Here is a 22758-nt window from a genome sequence, read left to right on the forward strand (position 1 = left end):
TATACATATATATAAAATGAAATATTTTCTTGAATGTTTGCATTTGGCATTTGTGATACCTTCACAGCAAACTCAAATGGGATGACAGGCTACGGGAAGACACATTTTCTGCATTTTTTGCCTTTGTTTTAAAGGTGACTTGAAAGTCTGCTAGATCACCGTAAAAATTTCATCATTCCAAATCAGGTTTGTTTTAAAGATTACAACCGTCTGAACACTAACATATAAACTGAGAAGAAAACAAAGCACATTTGGTGTTGGGGTTGATATTTAGTACGTAAACATCTTGGATACTGGAACTGTTACACTCCAGTTCAGCAAGTTGGTGCGTCTTTCCTGTTTCCTACATAGACAGTGGATTTTGCTCTGTCGCTATAAGTCACTGTTATATGCACCTAGCTTCAAGAACGTCTTCCCAGTGAAAAATACACATTAAATGGAAAAAGGGAGGAAATGAAAAGAAAAAAGAAAAAAAAAAATGGGGAGCTCACCTTGACAGCGGCTTCTGAACCTCCTTCTTTAAAATCTTCATATTTCATTACCTCAGCCATAATGAATCCCTTTTCGAAATCTGTGTGAATTTTCCCTGCCGCCTGAGGAGCCTTCGTCCCTTTCTGTCAACGGGAAAGACCAGATGAAAATTAATTGCATTTAAGAAGATTGATTGCAGGAGAGAGGTTTCTTCCTTGTAGATATGCTTTCGGGATCTGTTGAAAGTTTGTTTCCTATCAGTTAGAATGTCACACATACAGCTGGGTGTTTCTCCAAGTTGGGACACAAAGATAAATGCCTTCACCACAGATAAACCAACTGACATTAAAAAGAAGGGCAGCTTTGTTTTTTCCCCAACAGGCATAAACAGCACTATTGATTTTAGAAGGTATGACTGTGTTTAGTTGTGGGAGTCACTTCGATCCCTGGCTCTTCACATAGAAAACCAAGAAAATAAAGATCTTCTTTTAAAAGCGACTTTAAAATCTGAAAGACTCATAACTTTTAGTGACAACCTAATAATTTCAGCTACATGGGAACATTCCTTGGCAAACTGCATTTGTAATCCCAAATGATGTATGAATTGCAAGCTTTATATACTTTTTTTTCCCAGAATCATCATAGTAAATATAGGGGGGAAAAAAGAATATTCTTACCAAAATGTCAACAATTACATTGCCTAAAAATATATACATATATTTTACAATCACTGCAACTAATATAATTTATGCTTTTGCAATAAAGCTGAATGCATTACAACTGTATGCCTTAAATTACCAGGACATGCATTCTGTGCACATACAACCATGGCAAGAAATTTGAGAAATAATGGCGACCTAAAGGCTGCTTAATAAAGCATGTTAAAGTGCTAAGGAGTCTGACACTGTAAAGCACAGTTTTTACAATAAAAGATGTATTGGGTTAATATGGCTACTCACTGATGCTTACCTGACTAAATATCTCCACACATTAAATCAAAGACACTTACAATCAGTCTTAAGATAAACCAGCTTTCAAATTTTCTAATAAAGAGCAAGCATTTCTCCTGCTGAAAACAGCGGACTTTCAGAACGTGCTTTTTAAAAACTCTGGCATAAATCAGAAGGACAGAACTTCTACTTCTCTGTTATTTTGGTAGCTATTTCAAGGGCGCTAGCTGCCAGTTAGCACAGAAAAAGAGACAGATGAAAAGACTAAAACATATTTCTAAAAGATCACTCGTGAGTTTAACGTGCTGAAATGCACACAACAAACATCTGCGGCAGTATCAGCTAAAAATATAAATGTCCCGGAAATTATGTTGATTAATGAAAACAAATTAATTCCTTTGAAATGAAATTAAACGTAACACCGAAATTCATTGCACAGCACTGAAGGTACTGATGCAACAGAAAGGCTCAATGACAGACACACATCCCCAAAAGTTGATGCTTTCGTACTTTTTAAGGTAGAGTTTATAACTGCACGTGTTTCAAAATATTTTGCAATACTGATCTTTATACTACACTGTATTTTCATTCAAAGGCAAAGCACTACAGCTTAGCTCTCACTATCCTCTGGGAATAAATTAGTCAATCTCTATGGCTGTAATCATCCTACATCAATATTTAAAATACATAATATAATTTTAGGCATGACATCAGTTCCTGGATAAACACAGAAAGCTACCAAAATAAAGTACGTCTAAATATTAGAGTCAGTAGAAGATTTGAATTACTGCACACCGATTTTAGGTTTTTGAGCCCAACTGTGTATCCACGAGGAATATAATGATGTTATATTGCTTTTATTGCTGAAAATGTAATCCGAGCAAAGCAAAGGAGGAATGAACCACCCGCAACCCAAACAAACTTAGTGAATACAAAATGAAAAGCAACATCAATTTCACTGCAGACAAACCCAGTCACACAGATTAAGCAAGCACAATACTGGTACGTCTTATCTCTGACCACAGGAGGAGGGTAGACAGATTCTACAGGATGAAGAAATTCAGACTATGTAATAGGCAGAATCAATTGTTACCTGCCTCAATCAATGCAGCTCCACTTTCACTGTTCAGCAGCTCACAAATAATTAAAGTTATCCTGGACAAAAACCTCATCTGTAATGACTAGCTAACCGCCACCATGACAAACTTCAAAGTCAGTGATATCAATCTGAATTCAATAGTGTGGAACTGGATATAGCTGATGAATAAGTATGAATCTTACCCTGATGGTCCATGCACGCACTTCATCTGGGCCTGCGGTGAAAAAGTATTCTAGTTGGAGTGCTGCATATCCAGCCTTAATGATCTTTGGTAAAGCACTGAGGGGAAAAAAAAAGAAAAGAGAATCCAATTCATTCAACATATACACATGAAACAGCTAAATGCCTCATGTAATCAATTTACATTGAAAGACATCGCATATTTGGAAGACACTGGATCTACTTTTAAACTCTGTGACAATCAGAGTAGCCTTTTTCTTTGAACTCTCTTCAGAAGAACTATTTATTTTCTCTTTCTTTTCTTTCTTTCCCTCCCCCCCTGCCCCTCCCCATTTACTGCACCAACATATACATGGTATTCTGATTTGTTTATTTGGCAGGATAGAGAAATATGGGATAAATTGAAATCACCCTACCAAGCGGCACTTCTGGTCTCATGCAATTTTCAAGACTTCTGGTCATGAAAGCCTAACTGTTCAACTGAAATTCAATATTGAAACGATTTCTTATAGTTCTTCAGAAAAATTATGGCAAAATTATCTCCACCATTCCTGCTCCCCATAGATGACGAAACAGTTTTGGTGATCGCTCCTTCTCAAAAATATACATAACTAATACCTATGTTATAATTAAAACACTGTACAGAGATGACAGATGACAGTTAAAAACTTAATTTAAAATAAATCTTTTCACTCTGTCTCATGGTAAAGAAAGGAGAAGATTCTCTCTTTATAATGGTAATTACTCTGTCATTTATTATTCTATCAGCGCAAGCAATTAAATTACTGCAAGGAAATAGTTGATAATAAAGTGTAGGGAAAATGAATGCTAATTAACCTTTGTGTCATGTTCTCTTCCAGATACTTCTGTTTCTCCTCAGCACTCATATCTTGCAACTTGAGTTCCAAGGCCCCACTAAAAGGAATGACCAAAGCACCCGGGTCGTGCTTGTCCACCCACTCTTTAATTTTTATCAACCTGTAGACAACAAAGGGCACAACATTATCTTGTAGTGCATGCATGGCTGTACCACATTCATTATTATCAAGTAGCACATACATATTCATAAGAATTGCACGGTTTTATGATGCCATCTTTTTGTGTATTGCTTTCCAAGGTCAAGGCATTAACAGGCAGCGATTGCTTCAGGTGTACTCCATTAACATTTCACTGTTTCTTGGTTTCTGTTTGGCATTTAATCTATTAGAAATAGCCATAATTTGAGACAATAACCAGGTTTTTGGTTGAGGTTAAATACTTGCAATCTCAAATGCTAACTAAATAAAACTTTGTGCATTTACAAGCGTAATTTTTCTGAGACTTGCAAAGGCATTCTTTATCAAGTACGGTAAAACTGAGGGGTTTTCAGCTTTTCTTCTGACTTACTTTTTCCCCAGTAAGATTTCCCCTAAGAGGTGAGGGCAGCTGATATTCACAGACAGAAGAGAAAACTGCATTCTACAACCTCCCAGACAGCAAGCAGTACCCTGCTTTTCTCTGGTTATTGATCCTGGAGGATGCCATAGCTAATGAATACAGGGCCATGTTGCTCCCGGTTTCTCCCACCTTTCCATTATCTCCCCAGGAGAAAGCTTCTAGATATTATGCTACTATTATTTTTAAATAAAGAACCACATTTTCTATTTCTCCCCAACTTCTGCCTTCTCAACTGGCAGCATCAGTAAGAGTTTACTGTACTTGTTTCATTTTTTTTTTCCTGTTGAATGAAACTATGCCTTTAGAACTACGGATTTATGGCACTGGTTTAAAAAGTTCAGTATCTCAATTAGAAAAAAAATAAAAATCACAAATATTTGCAGCACATTCATTCACATTGCAGTGATAACTGCTAATGCTACGTATTTTAAACTGTAGAGAGACATTCAGAAATGACCTGGAAGGACTGATGACTCGTCAGTTTCATCTCCAGGGCACTACTTCTGAACCAGGGGAATGGTAGGAATGCGGACAAGTCTCTGCATTCAGGAAGGAAATACAACAGCCAACAGGCAAGAGAAAATTTCCTGCGCGCTAAGGCAAAAAGTACAAAACACAGTACTCTGGGTGCTGTAGATGTTTCAGGCCCCAAGCACCCACCATACAACACAGATTTTATGCTTGCTGAGTTCCTTTTCTCAGTCCCGCTAATCTCGAAGATTTAGACCAAGGTTTTAACTGCTATTATACTAAAGTGCTTTGAAACTGTGGCCTGCAAACCTTTAAATAATCAATGCAAATGTCACTTCAGAAAAAAACGAACTGAACCACAAGTTCATCAACACACATTTGTCAAAGAAAATAGCAGGGGATCAGGGCTATTATGAGATTAAGTGCATGGCCCACTGAGTAGGGCTTTAGATGGGACAAAGAATATAAAAGTTCACTCAACAGTTTTCACACGTTTGTTATGTAAGGCTGGTCCTTCTATCATTTACTTATGTAAATACCCCATCAGTGGTTTTCAATCCTCATTATACTAATCTTTCTTTCTCCAGTTATCCTACGAAAATATAGTCTGGTATCCAGGACTGATACTGAAAAGCTATTGCCTTCCAAGACACATGAATTGAAAACCACGATTAAAGTGTGTTTCTGAATCCACACATGACACCCAACAGCACTTCTAAAACTGACGTTTGTTGTTAACTAATTTATTTTGGCTAACAAACTGGATAGCAAAAGTTCACAGCTTATAAATGTCAACCTTACACAGAAAACGTATCTAGGAATGTATCTGCTATTCATAAGAGGACTTAACATACCTTTTTTTTTTTTTCGCCTTTGAAAAGTATCTAACACCAGTGCTTAGACTAATTAAATAACACACCAAGTGAAAGGCACAATGAAACACGCTAACTTGTAAAAGTGAAACAGGAACAAAACTGATGTCTAAAATTGTATTCAAACTCTGTTTGGTAAATATGGTCATCGTAACTAATAAACTAAGAACTATTGTGGAACAACAAGATAAGAAATAATTACTTTGGCTAAAACACCAATTCAGAATAATAATAGTCTTAGACTGTCATTTTAACAGCTTTTCTATTGAGTCCTTAGAGGGATTATTTGCATTCCTCAGGTATTCTATTGTACAATTCAGATGAATAAAGACTTACAAATCATTCCTCTACCGCCAGTGTGAGACTTTGATCCAGTGAATACACCATTGTACCTTAACTATAATTGGCAAAAAACCTGACAGTGTAGAGCATCACAAGCTTAATAACAAAGGAGAATATCTCAAAGTGTTGACAGATGATCTTCATAATGCAAGAGCAGAGCTGGTACATTTTAGCAATAAATGAGCACCGAGGTCTAAAGGTCTCTGAAGTGACTGACATCAGACCTGCTACAGCCTCACTAAAAGAATACGGTACTGCATCGTACTCTGCAGACAGTGAGGTTCTCTGCCTGAGCGTTTCACTTTTCCGACTTCCAATGTCACAGAATCACTAAAAAGCATTCAGGAATTCCCCTAAACAAAGCAAATCAAAATAAAAAGTAAATACTCAAATACAAATACAGATACATACTCCCAACAGAACTTTCCCCAAAACAAAATGGTTGACTAATGATTGCTAAAGTAATAATGCCTGTGTGCTTTTCAGTTAGGGATAACCAAGTGTGCTAAACAGAACAAAACTGCCTTAACATGATGGTAAAAAAATAAAATAAAATTATGTGAAAGCCTGTTTGATTTGAGCGCATCATTTTTTTTCCATGGAAGTATCAGGATGTCTGTAAAGGGACAGCAATAACAACTTACTTGGACCTGTGTTAAGCAAATCCTGGAGTATTTTTCCATTTTTTCATGCTGCACTTGACAATGAATTACAAAAGGTATTGGTTTTCAGGCTGACAGAGAAGACTATTGACAACAGAAAATCTCAATTAAGAAAATACACTAAAATCTGAAAACATGAAAAATAAAAGAAATCCAGTAAAACTGGCAGAAGAATCAGTGACCGTGATTAACAGCTGAAACTATTTTAACTTCAAGAAACAAGAAAGCGCTCGAGATAAAAACACCGCTGTACAAAGTAAACTGAAATCTACTTGAAAACAGCAGATACACAGAAAGCAACTATAAACTCCTTTTTCCTGTCCATGTTTATAAAAATGCTGTTACAAGCAGAGTCAGAACAAAATTCTGATAATAAAACATATGGCAGGAAGAAGAAAAGAGGCTTCTAGCTCCACTCAGCAATGACAGCGTGGGATGTCTCAGAGCATTCTGGGCAACCAGCAGTGTTAGTCTACCAAAATGGTTTGGCTGTTCTCTCCAGCTGGCTCTGTAGAGAGGAGGAGTGTATCAGCAGCACCTGCAGGTGGCTCCTGAACTGAAATTTATTTCTGTTCCCCACAAATGGGCAATAATATCCCTTCTGGAAAAAAAAATACAAGCCCAACATACTGCAAGATCACCACACATTTTGGCGAAGACAAACTTCTTAAACTAAACTAAAAACAAGACCGTATCAAAACCTGACACAAGAACAAAGCCAGATCTGAATGACTCACAAATGGAAGATCAAAACTCGAAACTCTGACCGGGGAAAAAGGCAGAGAGGAACTGAGATATTCACTTTCATGACAACACGGGACAAAAGAATAACAGCTTTCCTATTACTAATTTGGAAAATGATGTGAAGATTTAAATGCTTTCTTGCCACTATGGAACCCTAGATGTGACAAAGACATCATCTGTCAGGGGAATCCAGATTTCAACTCTGCATTAGGTTGACAAAAAAAAAGCAAACTGAAGAAGTCAATGTCTCCCAGGGCAGAAGGATCAGGATGATCACCAGAGTTATCCCCTGACATTAAGTCAGGATGTAGAACAGACACAGGGAGAAGTTTAAAGATCAAGACAGTCACTGGGAAGGCCAGCAAGCAATGAGCAACAAAAAGGGGACCTGAGGCAAAAGAAATCAAAAGCCTGCAGACAGACCAAATAAATAGATACAACAGTTGCAGAATGAACATTGGTTATCAAATAATATTTGACAAGCTGAGTCTCACATGAGATCCAGCTGGGAACAGAGACAGAGTTCTGATGGAAACAGAAGAGGTGATGTAAGAGAGAAGCTGCAGAGGAAATGTAAGCTTTGCAGACACCTGCAAGACAAGATGATCTGAAAAACTGACCCCAACAAGAAAAAGGTGATTTGTCAAAGTACACTTCTGTACAAGGAAAACCAAAAAAAAAGAAAAACCACCCATCCAACTCATGGAGGAGAAACAATTGCTTTTCTGTTCTACAACTGAACTATGGGTAGAAATTGGCAGAAACAAAACAGCATGGCAGGGAAGAAGAAAATACCAGGTAGCACCACAAGAAAGAGACAAAGAGAAGATCAAACTAAGTCATAAAAACATACAGAAGACTGGAGGAAAAAGAAAGAAAAAAAGATCTACAGATGGGAGTGAGAACACAAGGACCCCGAAATTCCAACACGTCCTTTTTCTTGGCGGTCCTGAGAAATTTTAAAAACTTTTCAAAAGCCTTCTTTTAAGTGCTTCATTCCTACCACTGAAAAGCTTTCTGTGTCTGCAAGCCACCTCTATCATAATTTAAATGTATTACTTACAACCAGGCCTATACACTGGGAATACACATTCCCTATTTCTTTACAGCAACCTTTACATACTCATGTCCTTTAATTCTTTTTTCCCCTCCTTTATTTTGAGTTTTCTTTGTAAGTCATGTATTATGCTTCTAGCTTTGAAACTCTTAGTTTCTAAACTTCTAACCATTCTTAATGCTTTGTTCTGGACTCTCTCAGTTGGTCTATATATTCCTGGAAGCATGGAGGACCCAATGCACTCCTCAGAGGTCCAAATAATAAGGTCTCGTGAGCATTAAAAAAGAAAAAAAAAAAAACCCAAACCAAAAAACCTAAAGGATTAATTCTCACATTTTTAGACAATTATCTTGTTTATAAAACCCAGTACATTCGCTATTTTTGTGAAAGCACTTCAACCTTATCTCATGCTTACCTGATAACTTTTTGTATGACCCCACATGACCGGTAATTCTTAATGCTGTATTTGCATAGCTGATTATTCTGCATAAAACCCCTCTCCTCAAAAGTAGGACCCCCTACTCCTTTTTTACCTAATGATTTCTTCTATTTCTTGAGATGCTCCCAAATTCTAATTGTGTTCTCTGCATACCTGGATATCTCCTAGTTTGGGGTCACCTACAGATTTAACAAGAACGCTCATCATCCAGCTCATTAATGGAAATGCATAACAGTATTCAACCAGCAGCCGCTTCTGCAGATCTCATAATGAGATATTCTTCCATTTGGAAAGTGAACCCCTGATAACTATGCTCTGTGTATTATCTTCCAACCAATCTTTCACACTTAAACTTTCAGTAGTTTCTATTTATTCAGCATTTCCTAAGTTGCTTATGAAAATGCTGTCAGGCATTAAAACCTTAATAAAAATCACAATATACAATTTAGTATGTTTCTTCACAATGTGTAAGACCATTACATTTATCACAGACAAAATATTTGACTCATCTGAAAATTTAGTGTTAATAAACTCACGCTGGCTGTTATATGTCGACTGGGTCACTTCAAGACTATTAAAAACAACCAAATTGTTCTAATTCATATTAAAATTAACACAAACTTCACTACCTTAGAAATTGCTCATTTCCTCTTTTCTCTTTGTGGATACCTTTTGTCTTTCAAAGCCTCGCCCACTATCCACAAGCTATATAAATTGACAACAAATTGGCTAATGATTTTTTCTTCCCAGGATGTTCTACTTGTACCATTAGTTTTAGCTTATTTAGTGAGGTGAGAGAGGAAGATTTAATTTATCTGAGCACAGTTCTACGAGACCCAGTCCACAGGTGATGTCCTTCTATTTTATTAGCATCCACAGACTCTACAAAGACTACACTTATGCATACAGACACACGTATTGATAGGTATAGATAGAAAGTAAGAAAAATGCACTGCCTGAGTAAGCTAGCTTTCTATATTTTTATTATCAACAAATACTGAAACAGGGAGAATGATGAAAGCAATGTATCACATAACAATGTATCACAAAACAGGTCAGTGGCAGAAGTTTAGAATGGGAAACAAAGCACGAGTCACGATCCCATACTTCACTGTAGTGGACTAACATGCTGTAACTCTCACTGTTACCTGCCTTTTTTTTTTTTTAGTATCTCTTTCTTCTTGCCCTACATGAAGAGAAAGGAAGACTAAACTGGGAAATATTAAAGAATAAAAAGGTACTTTCTTCCCCATCGTGACAGTTTGCTTTTTATGAAGAAGAAAGACTTACCAAAGGTTTTGGAGTACCTATTACTGACCTAGGCAATCACATTTCAAATCAGCAGTGACATCTAGGAGTTTATTCCATTTTATTTGCAGTTCCAAGATAGTCAGGAGGAAGACAGCAATCCTTAGATTTGGGGAGGTCCATTTCCCCCCTCCAACCCACACCAGAAGGGACTTCACAGCAACACTTCAGAGCAAACACATCCCACATGCTGGGCTGCTCCCTAGTCAGGAGCCTCCTCCCAGCCCATCACAACAGGACCTGAGGGAGCTCAGAACTTCATTTATTCTGAGCATCCTGAATTCTTTAAGTTCTTTAATCTTTTATGTCTTCCCATATCCCCCTTTAGAATCCTGCCTCCATGCCATTCACTGAGCCCAAAAGAACCTCTAGAGACCAACATGGAGATCTGATCTCATATCAGATGGCACTTTAATCCCCCAACATAGACTGACTTGAGCCTTACACCATGAAGTGGAAGAGTCCTTAAAATTCTTTTCTGCAACATTTTCAGGGTCTCAAGGCACATCCTGTGATCTCAGGTATTGTATGACAGAATGGTAAAAAATATATATATATATTTCATCTCACCAATTCTAGATTTCACACTTTTTAACTTAATATTTAATTTCAACAGAAAATATCTCAAGAAAAGAAGAAGCTTCTGACCTGCACTGTCATTTGACATTTATTCAGATATTTTCATAACCTTCCTTAACACTCTCCCTTCAAACATAAGTAATTCCAGGCTCTCTGCCTCATGCACGTCAAAGTCAGTTTTCCCATGGCCTTGATCTTGATCAGTGCTGCTATTCTACAGCCCCTCTAATTTCAAAAAATCCTTTGGTAGACGGGATGATCAGTATTGCATCTACTATTTCAGTTCAGGTCACATCCCAGATTCTAAAGAAACATAGTTTCTGTTGGTTTTATTTGCTTTATAAACTAGATGAGGGATTCTTAGCCTATTCCTTATCCATCTATATGTTGCCCCTGTTTTCCTGCTACCAGCTGCACACAGAGCAAGGGTTCTACCAGCACTAGCTGCCATTGACCAGTGAAAACAATCTGGCAGAATGCCATTTTAGGAGTGTGGGAGAACTTATTTATTTACTCCCCCACCTCCTTCAAGTTGGACCAATTCACTTGTCCAAGAATCTTTCACCACTGGTTGCATCAACGTAATGAAAGGATGGTGCAGGAACAGCTGAAGACAGGATGCCTTAAGTTAGCCTATTACCCAAGTAAGAGCAAAACTACATACTCAGACAGAAATTTCAGTGCTAACTACTGGAGATTGCTCATGTATAAGGAGCCTTGGATCAAAATTATCCCATACAGGATCACTTAAAAATAGATTCTTTAAGGCAGAAAGTATTATTTAACAGGAAAATAAATAAATAAATAATCAAGGTAACACTGCTGGAAATTCTTGTGAAAGCAGTTAGTATCCTCAGAATATGATTTTGTTAACTGATTGTCTAATATAGATTGCCTAGTATAGTACAGCATTTCATCTGCTCTAGACAATCTATACCTGCAGGTATTCACTGTTCTTTGGTACATTAAAAACACATAAGGACACAACACCTCACTCGCAGCTTCATGCTACTGTCCACATTTCGTATCAAGACTTGAATTTACTAACACAAACATTATTTAGTTAGTTTGGGTTTGCAAGATGCTAGCACTAGAAATAAATAATAACGGAGAACATGACATTACCTATAAACAGAATACAGACAACAGTTAATGGACAAAATATTCTGTAACTAGGAGAAATAAAGCCTGAATAACAGAAATATCAAGTTGATGATCTGTAAAACCGAGTCTGAATTTAAATATATCAACAACTGCAGAGCAGAAGTGAGAAAGAGAAAAAAAATCCAGTGTGATTTCTATCGTCAATGAAGATTCCAGTAAGAAGAGACTTTCAGTATCTTATAAAACTTTCCAATGAAAAGTCAACCAAGTTAACCCTATTTTAAACATGTGTAAGGATAATCATTCATGAAGAGTAAAGATCTTGGAATTCATTTTATGACATTCCTTTCTGATCCAGTGTTCACAACCTCAACAGTATCTCTTTATCTATATTATGGGCCCTCAAAATGATCAAAATCAATCATGACTTAAAAACTAAAGGGAACGGTACTACTTTGCTGCTGTAGCACCTGCTGGCATGTGAAAAGCTTACAGGCTGAAGTTCTTCCTTGGCCTGCCAATTTTGAAAATTATTTCCATCTTAACCCTAAAAAAAGACGGAGCTGTTGCTGTCAATAAGCATCAAAGCACAGTGAAGACAAAACTACTGATCAAATCACACAACAATGCAGGCTGCAACAAATCGTGTGTACTACATTTCACAGCTACAGGAATAACAGGTTCCACTTGTAGCCAGTGCACTTTGGAGTGAAAACAAACACTTACAAATTCCTATGCTCTAATTCCTTCTGTTATCATTGCTAAAATACAGATTCTTTTTTAAACAATTCTCTTAAAAATTACAACACACGATGCCCTAACAAAAAGAACTTTACATGCAAGGCACAATCTACAACATCAAGTTTGTTTTCTTCAGTTCTTCTATGTTGTGTGTGCATGTGTATACATACAAATATGAGGCCATAATCTCTAGCAAATAAGTATGATCTACATAAAACTCCCATGTAATAAAATAAACACGTACTAACACTTGAAATAAGACACTAAACTTAAAGAGCAATTGGGGATATATTCCACTAATGCTAATTAAAAATCTGCAATGAGTAGCATAAATGCAGACTCCAGCATGTGTTAGTTTTGGCTTTCACCAATTTAGAACAGTTAAATGAAATCTAAACAAACTGCCTCAGAATATTCCTCTCCAATTCTCTTAATGGAACATATTCTCCTGCTCACACATGACAAAGTGAGGTAACTTCTTGGCACCTCTAACACTCATCTTTACGACCTTAACTGCAGGGCCTCTCCATATCACAGAACTTAGAGGAATACTCTCTTCCTCCCTCCAATTGTTAAATACTGAGTAGGCATTAAAATTGGAAGATCCAAGCAATACCTCACCTAGAGCATTAGATTCAAAACAATGAAACTTGTTTATTCTTGTTTTCTGCACACACATGGCTTTTATCACGTATAAGGTCCACACTCTCCCTACTCAATAAATCAGAAATTAACTTTTATGTTTATCCAGAAAAAAAGCAGCATCTAAGCTCTCAGTACAGCAATGAATGAATTAGTTAGTAGAACATTTAATATTCACACTATAGCAGCTCCAATAACACAGTGTTTAATTTCAGACACCCATGCCTAACCTCACTCTGCTCCCTACACAGTTAATGAAGCAGGAGCCTCTACCAAGGGCAATCCAGAGCACTTACATTAGGGATCCAGGTCTCACATTCTCCTTCAGGCATTTTTTCTCTCCTTCTCTAACTTCTCATAGCTTCAAACTAACCCTGACCTTAGGTGACCAAATTATGTGGTGTGTCCCAGTGTCAACTCCTGCTGATATACTTCCCCCCAAATACACCCTACTAGATACAACAACGGATACTGAACTGTCATAGGAATGTCACGTTCAAATAAAACACTAAATGAGGTAGGGATTTTCAAAGTGTGCTGAGATGCCTTCAGCTGAAAAGCCATCACGAAAACATTCAATCCTACAGACATGGTATGTTTATCTGTTTCAATTATGGTGAAAAGAAAAAAAATCCTCAATGAAAACACACTTGAATGCTAACTTTGACTTTTCAGAAGCAGGAGTAAGTACATGGATCACGAAGTTAAACTTTGTCAGACTGTAAAGGATCTCTTAGACACAACTTTTCTCGCTGCAAATAGAATTACTTTTGTAAGAATTCTGTGGATGATCGCATACAAAAAATCTCTATTCTGCTGACATCAAACTAAAACTTGACTTATATGTCCACTGCTTTACCTGTCTTCATTTCCTTACTGATTATAGAATCAGAACACACTGAACAGCCCCAGTCATTCTAACAACAAAGGAATCTGACTGAAAGAAGTTCCACCTCTAAGTTACAGCCCATGTGGCATGCTCTGCCCTTACAAACACTAGCACTAACAATAACAGAATCAAAAAGCAAGACCTAAAGTGCAAAGTACTCCAGTCTTTACGACTTGGCCCCAAAACCACTTTGCAATGGAAAACTGGGAACACCAGCCCAAAACCAAACCAAGCTAATTCATGTTCGGTTTCTTCTGACTAAGATAAAGGCTCCATGTGAAGTGGCATACATGATAGTTGTCAACCTAAATGAAAATGTTCATGAATAAAAAACAGGCTGGATAAAGAGCTAATTATAATATTACTATCAATTGCTAGTTTGCACTTGCAAATCTTTCATATTGTATGAATGCATTGTTTTTGACATTTCTCTGTAGCTAAACATCACATCATTTCACTTTTTCAAAGTAGTTCAAGTATGCATAGGATACGCTATAAGGAATGCACCTACAGTTACAATGATAGTGAAAGTCTATTACATAAATATGAAATCATTAAACATTAACTTAAAACTGTTGTCTCCCAAGTGAAAAAACCTATACCTCCAGTAGCCTACATAAGCTGATTTTTACTCTCTGCACAGTCATTCTTTCTATCCAAAATACCAAACAAAAATGCTTCACCTGAGGATGCATTTGAAGACTAAAATAAGAGATACACCATTTGTATACCGCTAGCTAAACTACTTATTGCAATCACCCATACTTTTAGTATGCAAGATGAATGAAAAGATTAAGCAATCAATTAAAAGCACCACTCCGACTTTAATGACCAAATTATTATTATTATTTTCCTATTTTAGAAATGTTGCAGAATTTATATTTGGAAAAAGCCTACTTAAAAGACAAACACCCTAGTAAGTAATATATGGCTAAAAGCTGGCCTAGCCACAATATTTGATATGGTGTTACATGTGAAACCACTCAGTAAAGGCGGGTATACACAGACTGTACAGAGCAATGCACTGGATAGGCTGAGAACAAATAAGCTTTTAAGGATATCAAAGAAACTAAGTAGGAATCTTAAGACACTAATTAAGTTTCTTAAGGATCAAATGTACATAGATCTTATTTAATACCTACATTTACGATCTCGACACAAACACTAATTGAAGGCTACATTTGCTGCAAGCAGGAGATGCCTTCCTCAAGGAAAGTTATCATCATAAGCAATTGGGAGTAGCAAAATAGGGGTCCGTGATATTTCAGTCTCCTTCAGAACAACTCTGAGTCATCAATAACAACACAACACAGAAAAGGCAAATTTAATGTACAGATCCTACTGGAAATGATTCCTTTTGTTTAACTAGATGTGTTATACCTGTCCCTCCATGTTTCCATGAGTACCATGTGCAGATGTGGTCAATTAAATTCACAGAAACACTATCTATTTTCAGAATAGATCGAAGATTAACAGAGGAAACAGAATCACACATAAACAACAGAAACAGAGAATTGACAATATAGGCACATGAGGCAAACCTCAGTTAAGTAAGATACTACTTAATCTACCGGACAAAGGTATCAGATTCTCCAACAAAAAAAAGCCAGCCTCAGAAAAATGGAGGCTGGAAATTAGCAGAACATTTTCAAAGCAGGACAGCGGTGATGTTCTGTGAACAGCCACTCAGTACTAACAGCAAAACAATCAGCTACTGCTAAAAAACAATCTTAATTTATGAAAGTCATTATTACATTGCGTAGCTACCAACAATAACTGGTTCTGTTCTGCAGGCAGAAGGATTACAGTAATTTAGGGATTACCATATAGTTACAAGAAAGCACTACACTTCGTGAATTTAGAACTACATAAACATTATGCAGAAATGCAAAAGTGGGACAAATGGGTCTCAGTCTTGTACAGATCCAGTTCCTATCGGTTTTGTAGAAACAAACGCCTCCATGAGGAAACAGCATGAAGAATTCCACCACCACTTATTTGATTTAGCTGGAGCTAACTAGATGGCCAACAGGGATAGGCTGACAGACTGAATATCCTCGCTAGCCAGATGAATATGATGCTACCTGCTGTCCAGTGAAATGTTCCTTTTTTAAATAGCACTAACGAGAACATGGGACAACATTATCCAGTTGGTCAGATGAAGAACATGACTACTTAAAAATATGTGAAAAAATACAGTTTACATACTTGGCATCACAGATGAAAATCTAAAAGAGACAAAAACAGTTCTATAAAGGCATTGCAACTTATCAGATACATACAGTGATATGTGTTCCAAAGCAATATTTACTGGAAGTCCTTCAGAAGAGTCTACAAGAGCTCAGAAGTTATTGTATTTCTGAAACCACCATTTATCAAACAAAGTCTTCTCTCTTCACAGGCAAAGGACAAAAAATAAGAACCTAAAAACAGCAGACTGAAACACGGTAAAGTTAACAGCTATCATGTTGTTCTTAGAAAGAGAAGCTCCTCTCAGAAGCAGCTGCTGCCAGTATTTCTCCAGTGAGTTCAAACAGTTATCGTACACTGTGTGGGCATGTGCATGTGGAACATCCAAAGAGAAATGCCAGGACTGCAGCAGAATTAAACAAGTCCTTAGTTTGCTATTTACCACAGAGAAACTATATGTTACACATCAGTCAGAAAGATATCGTTCAAATGAAAACAACGTGAAGTACAGAACTTCCCAGAGACCAGATGCCTAAAACTGAAGTCCTTCCCCAGCTCCACAGCAGTAACAAAGTAGCATGCAATGACCGATTATGGAAAAGGCTTTTAGCAAATCTGTGCAAACTTGTATGTTGCAATTTTCAAAAAAGCACTACGCTACAAATGCACTCCATTCATTCAAAGGCAACTCATACCCAGTACTACTATAGAAGCTGAAGATACCACTCAATGCAATGATTCATAGTTCCTCTAATAGAAAGATTCAGCAGTTTCCAATCGAGACCTTTATTCCCTCTCTGAATAAATGATGCCTGAAATTTTTATTCTTGTTCTAATGGAATTTCAATGGCCTTCAGTGCAAATCTACTGGAAATTTTCGCATATTAAGTGGAAAAAATTAAATGATGTTAACCACATTTTAATGTGATTAAGGCTGACAGGGTCATTATTTCTGCTAATCACTCAGTTTTAAAAGCTCAAACAAAACTTTGTAACAGCCAGTGTTTTTTCTATTTTTCTGTATGTCTACTGTAGTCGAGAATTAAAGCCATGAGAGAATATGAAATCATATATATCTTAAAAAAGACTTAGTTCGCTCCAATTTGTACACGGACTTCATTATAATTAACCTTAAGATTAAAAAAAAAAGGGGGGAGGAAAGCAGTCTTACAACGCGTATACCACCACTGCTTTTGTCTTCCTCAATCAAGACGCAAGAGAAAAAAACATAGCTTTTTCAGCAGTTCCTATTAGCTACTAAAAATGAGAAAATATTTCTGGCATGCCTTTACAATGAAACAAATAATACATGTAATCATCCAAATAATGTTTTTTTAAAGAGTCTGTTGGGCCCTGCAATTGGAAGTTCTGTTTGCTACCATTTCGGGTCAGAATAAGCTACGAAATAAGCACTAAAAAAAAGTGAAAAACAGAGGCATAAGACAATGATGAAGAGCAAACAGTACACAGTTTTCAGTGTCTTGCACTTTCCTCTAATGGACAATCTAGGATGGAACAGAAAGCACAGGCTGCAGCAGCAGTGACCAGCTCAGTTCTGAGCCCCAGGGCCTGGTGTGCAATGCCATACTTCTAGAAGGCCCGCCAGCCACAGCTCAGTAAGCGCTGTGCCATAGCAGCTTCAAGGTGACCAAAAAGGGCAGCAGGGTTTCAGTAAAACCAGACACTCATCTGTCTCCTCAGCACTACTGCTGGGGTAGTTGTTGGAGGTTTAGTCTTTCTTTATGGATGGGGGGTTGTTTGGCTTAGGTTTTAGATTTTTTTTCCTCACAGGATCAGTATTTTCTGTAAAGAGAACCGATGTAATTAATTGCTTACTGTCTGCTTAATAATTACTACAGCCCTCTTGGGACCCTTATTCTCAGAAGATCTGTACATCTCATGCCAACCTCTCACAAAAAAAAAAACAAAAAAAAAAGCCAACACAAAAACAAATCACAGCTTGATGTGGCCATGTTATCTCTTTGTGCACAAAAGAAAGGGGAGGAGGAGGGGAGGGAGTGGAAAGCATTTGAGCATCCAGCTTACTTTTTTTCCTCTATGGAACTGTTTATATTTAAGTTACTTTAGAAGAGAATGAAAGTTCAAGACTGACTCACATAGATCATTTCCATCTGGTTTAATAGATACATTTCTACCTTACTGAATCATTAAAAACAAAAGCAATATTGCAGCAGCTTCATCAATTACCAAAAAAATAAAAATAAATTAAAAAAAATAGTAAACAAGATTGCTACCTTCTTAACATTAAGGTACATGAAATTTATTTGAACATTCATTTCCTTCTCATTCCTTGGAAAGTATATAACCACATACACAGCAATTTTCATATCTGCTTCAGAATTTCAGAAAACAAAATAGCTAAGATAAAACACAGTAATTAATCACACATAATTCACCATACAAGAATTTACTTCTACCTTCATATCTGGCATGTACTCCTAGCTTTGTATTTCAATGCCCAGCAGCCTTTTTTTTCCTAAGGAACATTTGTTCTCTGACAGAATACTTCCTATAACAAGAAAAATATTTCAAATGGCATTAGATCAGTTACAACCAAGGCACAAACTACATTAATATCAATATCACACTGCATCTGGAGTCCATGATGTTCTCAAAAAGCAACATTACTGGCATTGTTGGACCTCCTAGCTTTAGTGTGATGCTATGCGCTAGTGCATCAACCAACAACCTCACAGAATTCTTGTGCTGATCTAAGAAGGGACCCTGCTGAATGTCCTAATGCATCTTATTGTGAATCTTCAGCAAATAAAACTTCATGTATGAGCTCATGATGTGCTTTGCTGCTGGAAAGTCACAGACTCTGTGGGAAGCTTTTTATCTTCCCAGCAGTGAGTTCTCTGAGAACATCAGTGCAGCTACTGTAGTTACCTGTAGATTACTTGTATTTTCTCACATCTGTGTCCAGCAATCTAAACCATGATGATAAAGGGTCATTAGGTTTTGAGTGAGGAAGGGGATGGACTAGACAATTTGCTCTGATAAGCTCCTTGTTGCGAGCTCCAGTTTAGAATGTGAAACGCAGGGTAGATACGTTCTGTGCTCAAAAACCAGCTCACTCAGAGCACCAATTAAAAATCATATTCACGCCATCTGAAACTGTATCAACACACCTCATCTGAAATTTTTACAATTAATAATTTTGCAGCAAAATAATTTTGTCATGGTAAAAAGGACATCAACTGTCTATTAGCCACAAAAGAATTCAGGTACAATTACTGAGATAACTGCTGTTTGGAGCACAGCAAAGCAATTTCCCACAGTGGGACTTACAGTTCAATTTACCAGTTGGGCAAATATTTTGTGCTCTGTAGTGGTCTACAGAGTTAACAGTTACCTGTAACATCTGAGCCGTGTTATACTTGGAGAAAACTTTCTTCAACCAAAACAGGTGTTTCAGCTTTACCTATTCCAAAGAACCACATATTTTTTTCTAATGTGGTTCTAAGAGTCACTTTAAGGCTTCTCAATTAATGTGCAATGCAAACTAATGAAAGAGCCAGTGGAACTACTTTCCCACTTCACACTGCCCACAATAAGGTCTTTTACGTTATAGGCTACTTGGAAGAAGCATGAGAATAAACACAAGCTCACCTGCAAGATTACGACAGTCCTCAAGTGAACTTTTATTCCTTAGAGGGCATTCTTAATTCAGTAAAATAATAAAGAAGATCACTTGATCTAGACAGTACAGTCACAGAGAGACATACAGCCAACATATGGAAGAAGGCTGTGTTTTTACATGTAGCAAAAACAAATTATACCATGAATACAATACACTATGAGAACATCTTCACTGACTTACTCAGCGTTAGAGTTGTAAGGGTCATTTAAGATACATATAATGAAATTGTGTGTCAAGTTCCAGGGATTAATATGGTATCATACTAGGCAATAGATAAATACATGGAGAGAAAAAGGAGTCCTTGCACATCTGGTCAACATGCAGGCCATCGGAAGAAACTAACAAAAAAGTATGAAGAAAGTAGCTACTGCATTTTGCACACCTCAAAATAAAAGGTTAAAATAATTGCCATTCAAACGCTAACTCATCTGTTCAGATAGTTCAAAGGGGTTGTTCTACACTGCCCTTGCAGAGATGATTATATCCTGCTATGTTGCTTTTGAATCTTAATTTCAAGTCGGTAATGAAAAGACAGAATAGTCTATTTTGCACAAAAAGCATTAGGTCTATTTCCAAAGCAGCATAATAGTAACAGTGCGTGCTCATCATAGACTTTTCACAGAGACTCAAAGTTAGCATTTGAAAGAGAGTTTTAAATTTGGTGGATTACTTTTATCTCATACATACACCTCTGCCGGCTTTATCTTCTGCAGCAGCACTAGATACATACACCACACTTGTTTTTCTTTATCAGTACATGGCCTTTAGTGAAAATGCAGCGTTTGGGGAACTAGCATTAACAGTCTGCATCATCATAGAAAATGAATCCTTAATAATTATTCATACACCAAGTAACTGTAAACCCAAATCATTTCAGAAGACCTGAATGTGTCAAGAACTTTGACAATTATGACTGGAGCCAGGAAACTGTAGCACTGCAGAATTTCTTATGAATTTTTCTAGTTACTTTTTATAAATGCTGTCCTAGATGACAGCTTAATGTGTACCACATGCAATATTTATTCTTCTTCAGTGTCAGACTGTCTAGCCATCCAAGGGAATACAAAGAATGTCACTTATTAGGATAAAAGCACAAGGAAGGTAATCAAGGACATATGTAACATCAGCCAATCATGCCCTATTTCAACATCCTATTCCATTCATAACAGTTCAACAATTATTTGCTTACTGATAACTTGCTTTCAGGCTGTTTGTGTTCCCCATAATAGTGGTTTGCATTTATTTTACTCTTTAGAATTGGACACTTGCTGTGCCATGCATGTTTGTCAAAACTTTATATCTTCTGTCAGAAATAGCTTTAGCATATCAAATCATTTCTATGTCAGAAATCACTAATAGAACAATCTCGTTACCTTCTATGTCAATAGGGCACTAACACAACTAGAAATAAAAGGATACTGCACAAACACATACTGCTGCAAGACTGACAACTAGCATTTTTTCTTTAATATACTTTGAGCTTGATGAAAAAACCTAATAAAGAAATTAGACTTTGACCAAAATGGAAAAAATAATTAAAAAACACGCTGTCCAAGAATAAAGGCATTAACAATTTTCTGAGGTTGTGTAACTAAATGCCTTCCTAGTTCTCCACACCTCTTTCACAATACTTTTAGTTACTTGCATTACAGATCATCTCTATGGAATAACTGTAGACATTTTATCAGCTGATTCCAATCTGATGGATGTGAGTTAAAAAAGTAATTAAGACAAATAGAGACAAGTAGATAGAGGGAGCCAAAGACAAACATTTACCCTTTATAAGGTTAGTTTTGAATTATAATAATTTAAAAAATCCTACAGGAAGCCAAGCACGCATGCACTTACGCACACACTTCATTAATCTGAGTATCCTGGAACATAAAGATTTCATTACATAAAAACAGGTATGGATTTAATGAGCATATGAAACAAAACAAGCTGGGAGAACCATCACATGTTTTAGATCCACAACATTTGTAGGCTTCCAATGTATTAGGTGTTAAGATTTTCTTTTTATTAATATTATTTTTAAATAAAAGCCATTTGTTTGGGCTTATATTCACTTTAACTTCAGAAGTGTAACACTGTGTCTGTGTATGAAAAGTCTGTGTATGAAAACAAGAGTGAAACTTGATATAAGGAGAATCTGATAAAGGCATTTTCATTGTTCAACTCAATGAAGTACAAAACCAGCACATGCAATTACTTTCAGTTATTTATATTTTAGACGTCTCTTCAGGCTTTAGTAACTACTGTCAGAGCACAATGAATCCCAAACTTTACTATAATTATTGTGAATTTAGTAAGGACCTATGGTCAAATATTGGTAATAAAGGATAATATAATATCCATCCAAATATACTGTTTGATAGTTTTTTCCACTAAGACTGCATAAGCTATGGATCTTCAGCTCCAGTTTAAGCATGAAACAGCACCTATTCTTGGTTTTAAAACAAGAATAAGAATCAGTGATGACCAGCATTTGAGCATCAGTCATTATCGTACATCATTATAGGAAACTCAAGTTGTGAAAATAAAATACTCCTCAAAAACTTCAGAAGTAATCCTTGTTGATCAAAACAAGCTGTTAAAAGAAAACTGATACTCCTATGCCTAATGCATAAAATAGAGGTATAAATAATCAGAAAGAACATAAAAAAAGCATCGTATTTTCAATAACAAATGCCAATGAAAAAAAAGGCCATCAACTGTAAAACAAAGAATTTACATACCACAGAGCAAAAAGTAAACTTGAAAAATGGGTGGCAAAGTCACAGCAGTCTATATTTCCAAGGCATGAAAGGATTTCTCCTCAGACATCATTTTTCTATTTAAAATAAACTATTTTTCACTGACTAACATTTCCATTTAGCTCTTTTTGCAGTAAATAAGAGGAATATTCCTAAAATGTTCT

General features: G+C 36.6%; 1 protein-coding gene across 1 annotated transcript in view; it reads right to left on the reverse strand.

The window, feature by feature from the left end:
• OLA1 (Obg like ATPase 1) overlaps nt 1-22758 on the reverse strand; it is an 84469-nt gene that overhangs the window by 4124 nt on the left and 57587 nt on the right. The window contains exons 8-10 of the mRNA XM_072341744.1: nt 3538-3678; nt 2703-2799; nt 492-614 (exon numbers count right to left, since the gene is read on the reverse strand). Of these exons, the coding sequence (XP_072197845.1) occupies nt 492-614; nt 2703-2799; nt 3538-3678 (361 nt within the window). The remainder of the gene's footprint in view (nt 1-491; nt 615-2702; nt 2800-3537; nt 3679-22758) is intronic.

The sequence above is a fragment of the Excalfactoria chinensis genome, chromosome 7 (genome assembly GCF_039878825.1).
Source record: "Excalfactoria chinensis isolate bCotChi1 chromosome 7, bCotChi1.hap2, whole genome shotgun sequence".
NCBI lineage: Eukaryota > Metazoa > Chordata > Aves > Galliformes > Phasianidae > Excalfactoria > Excalfactoria chinensis.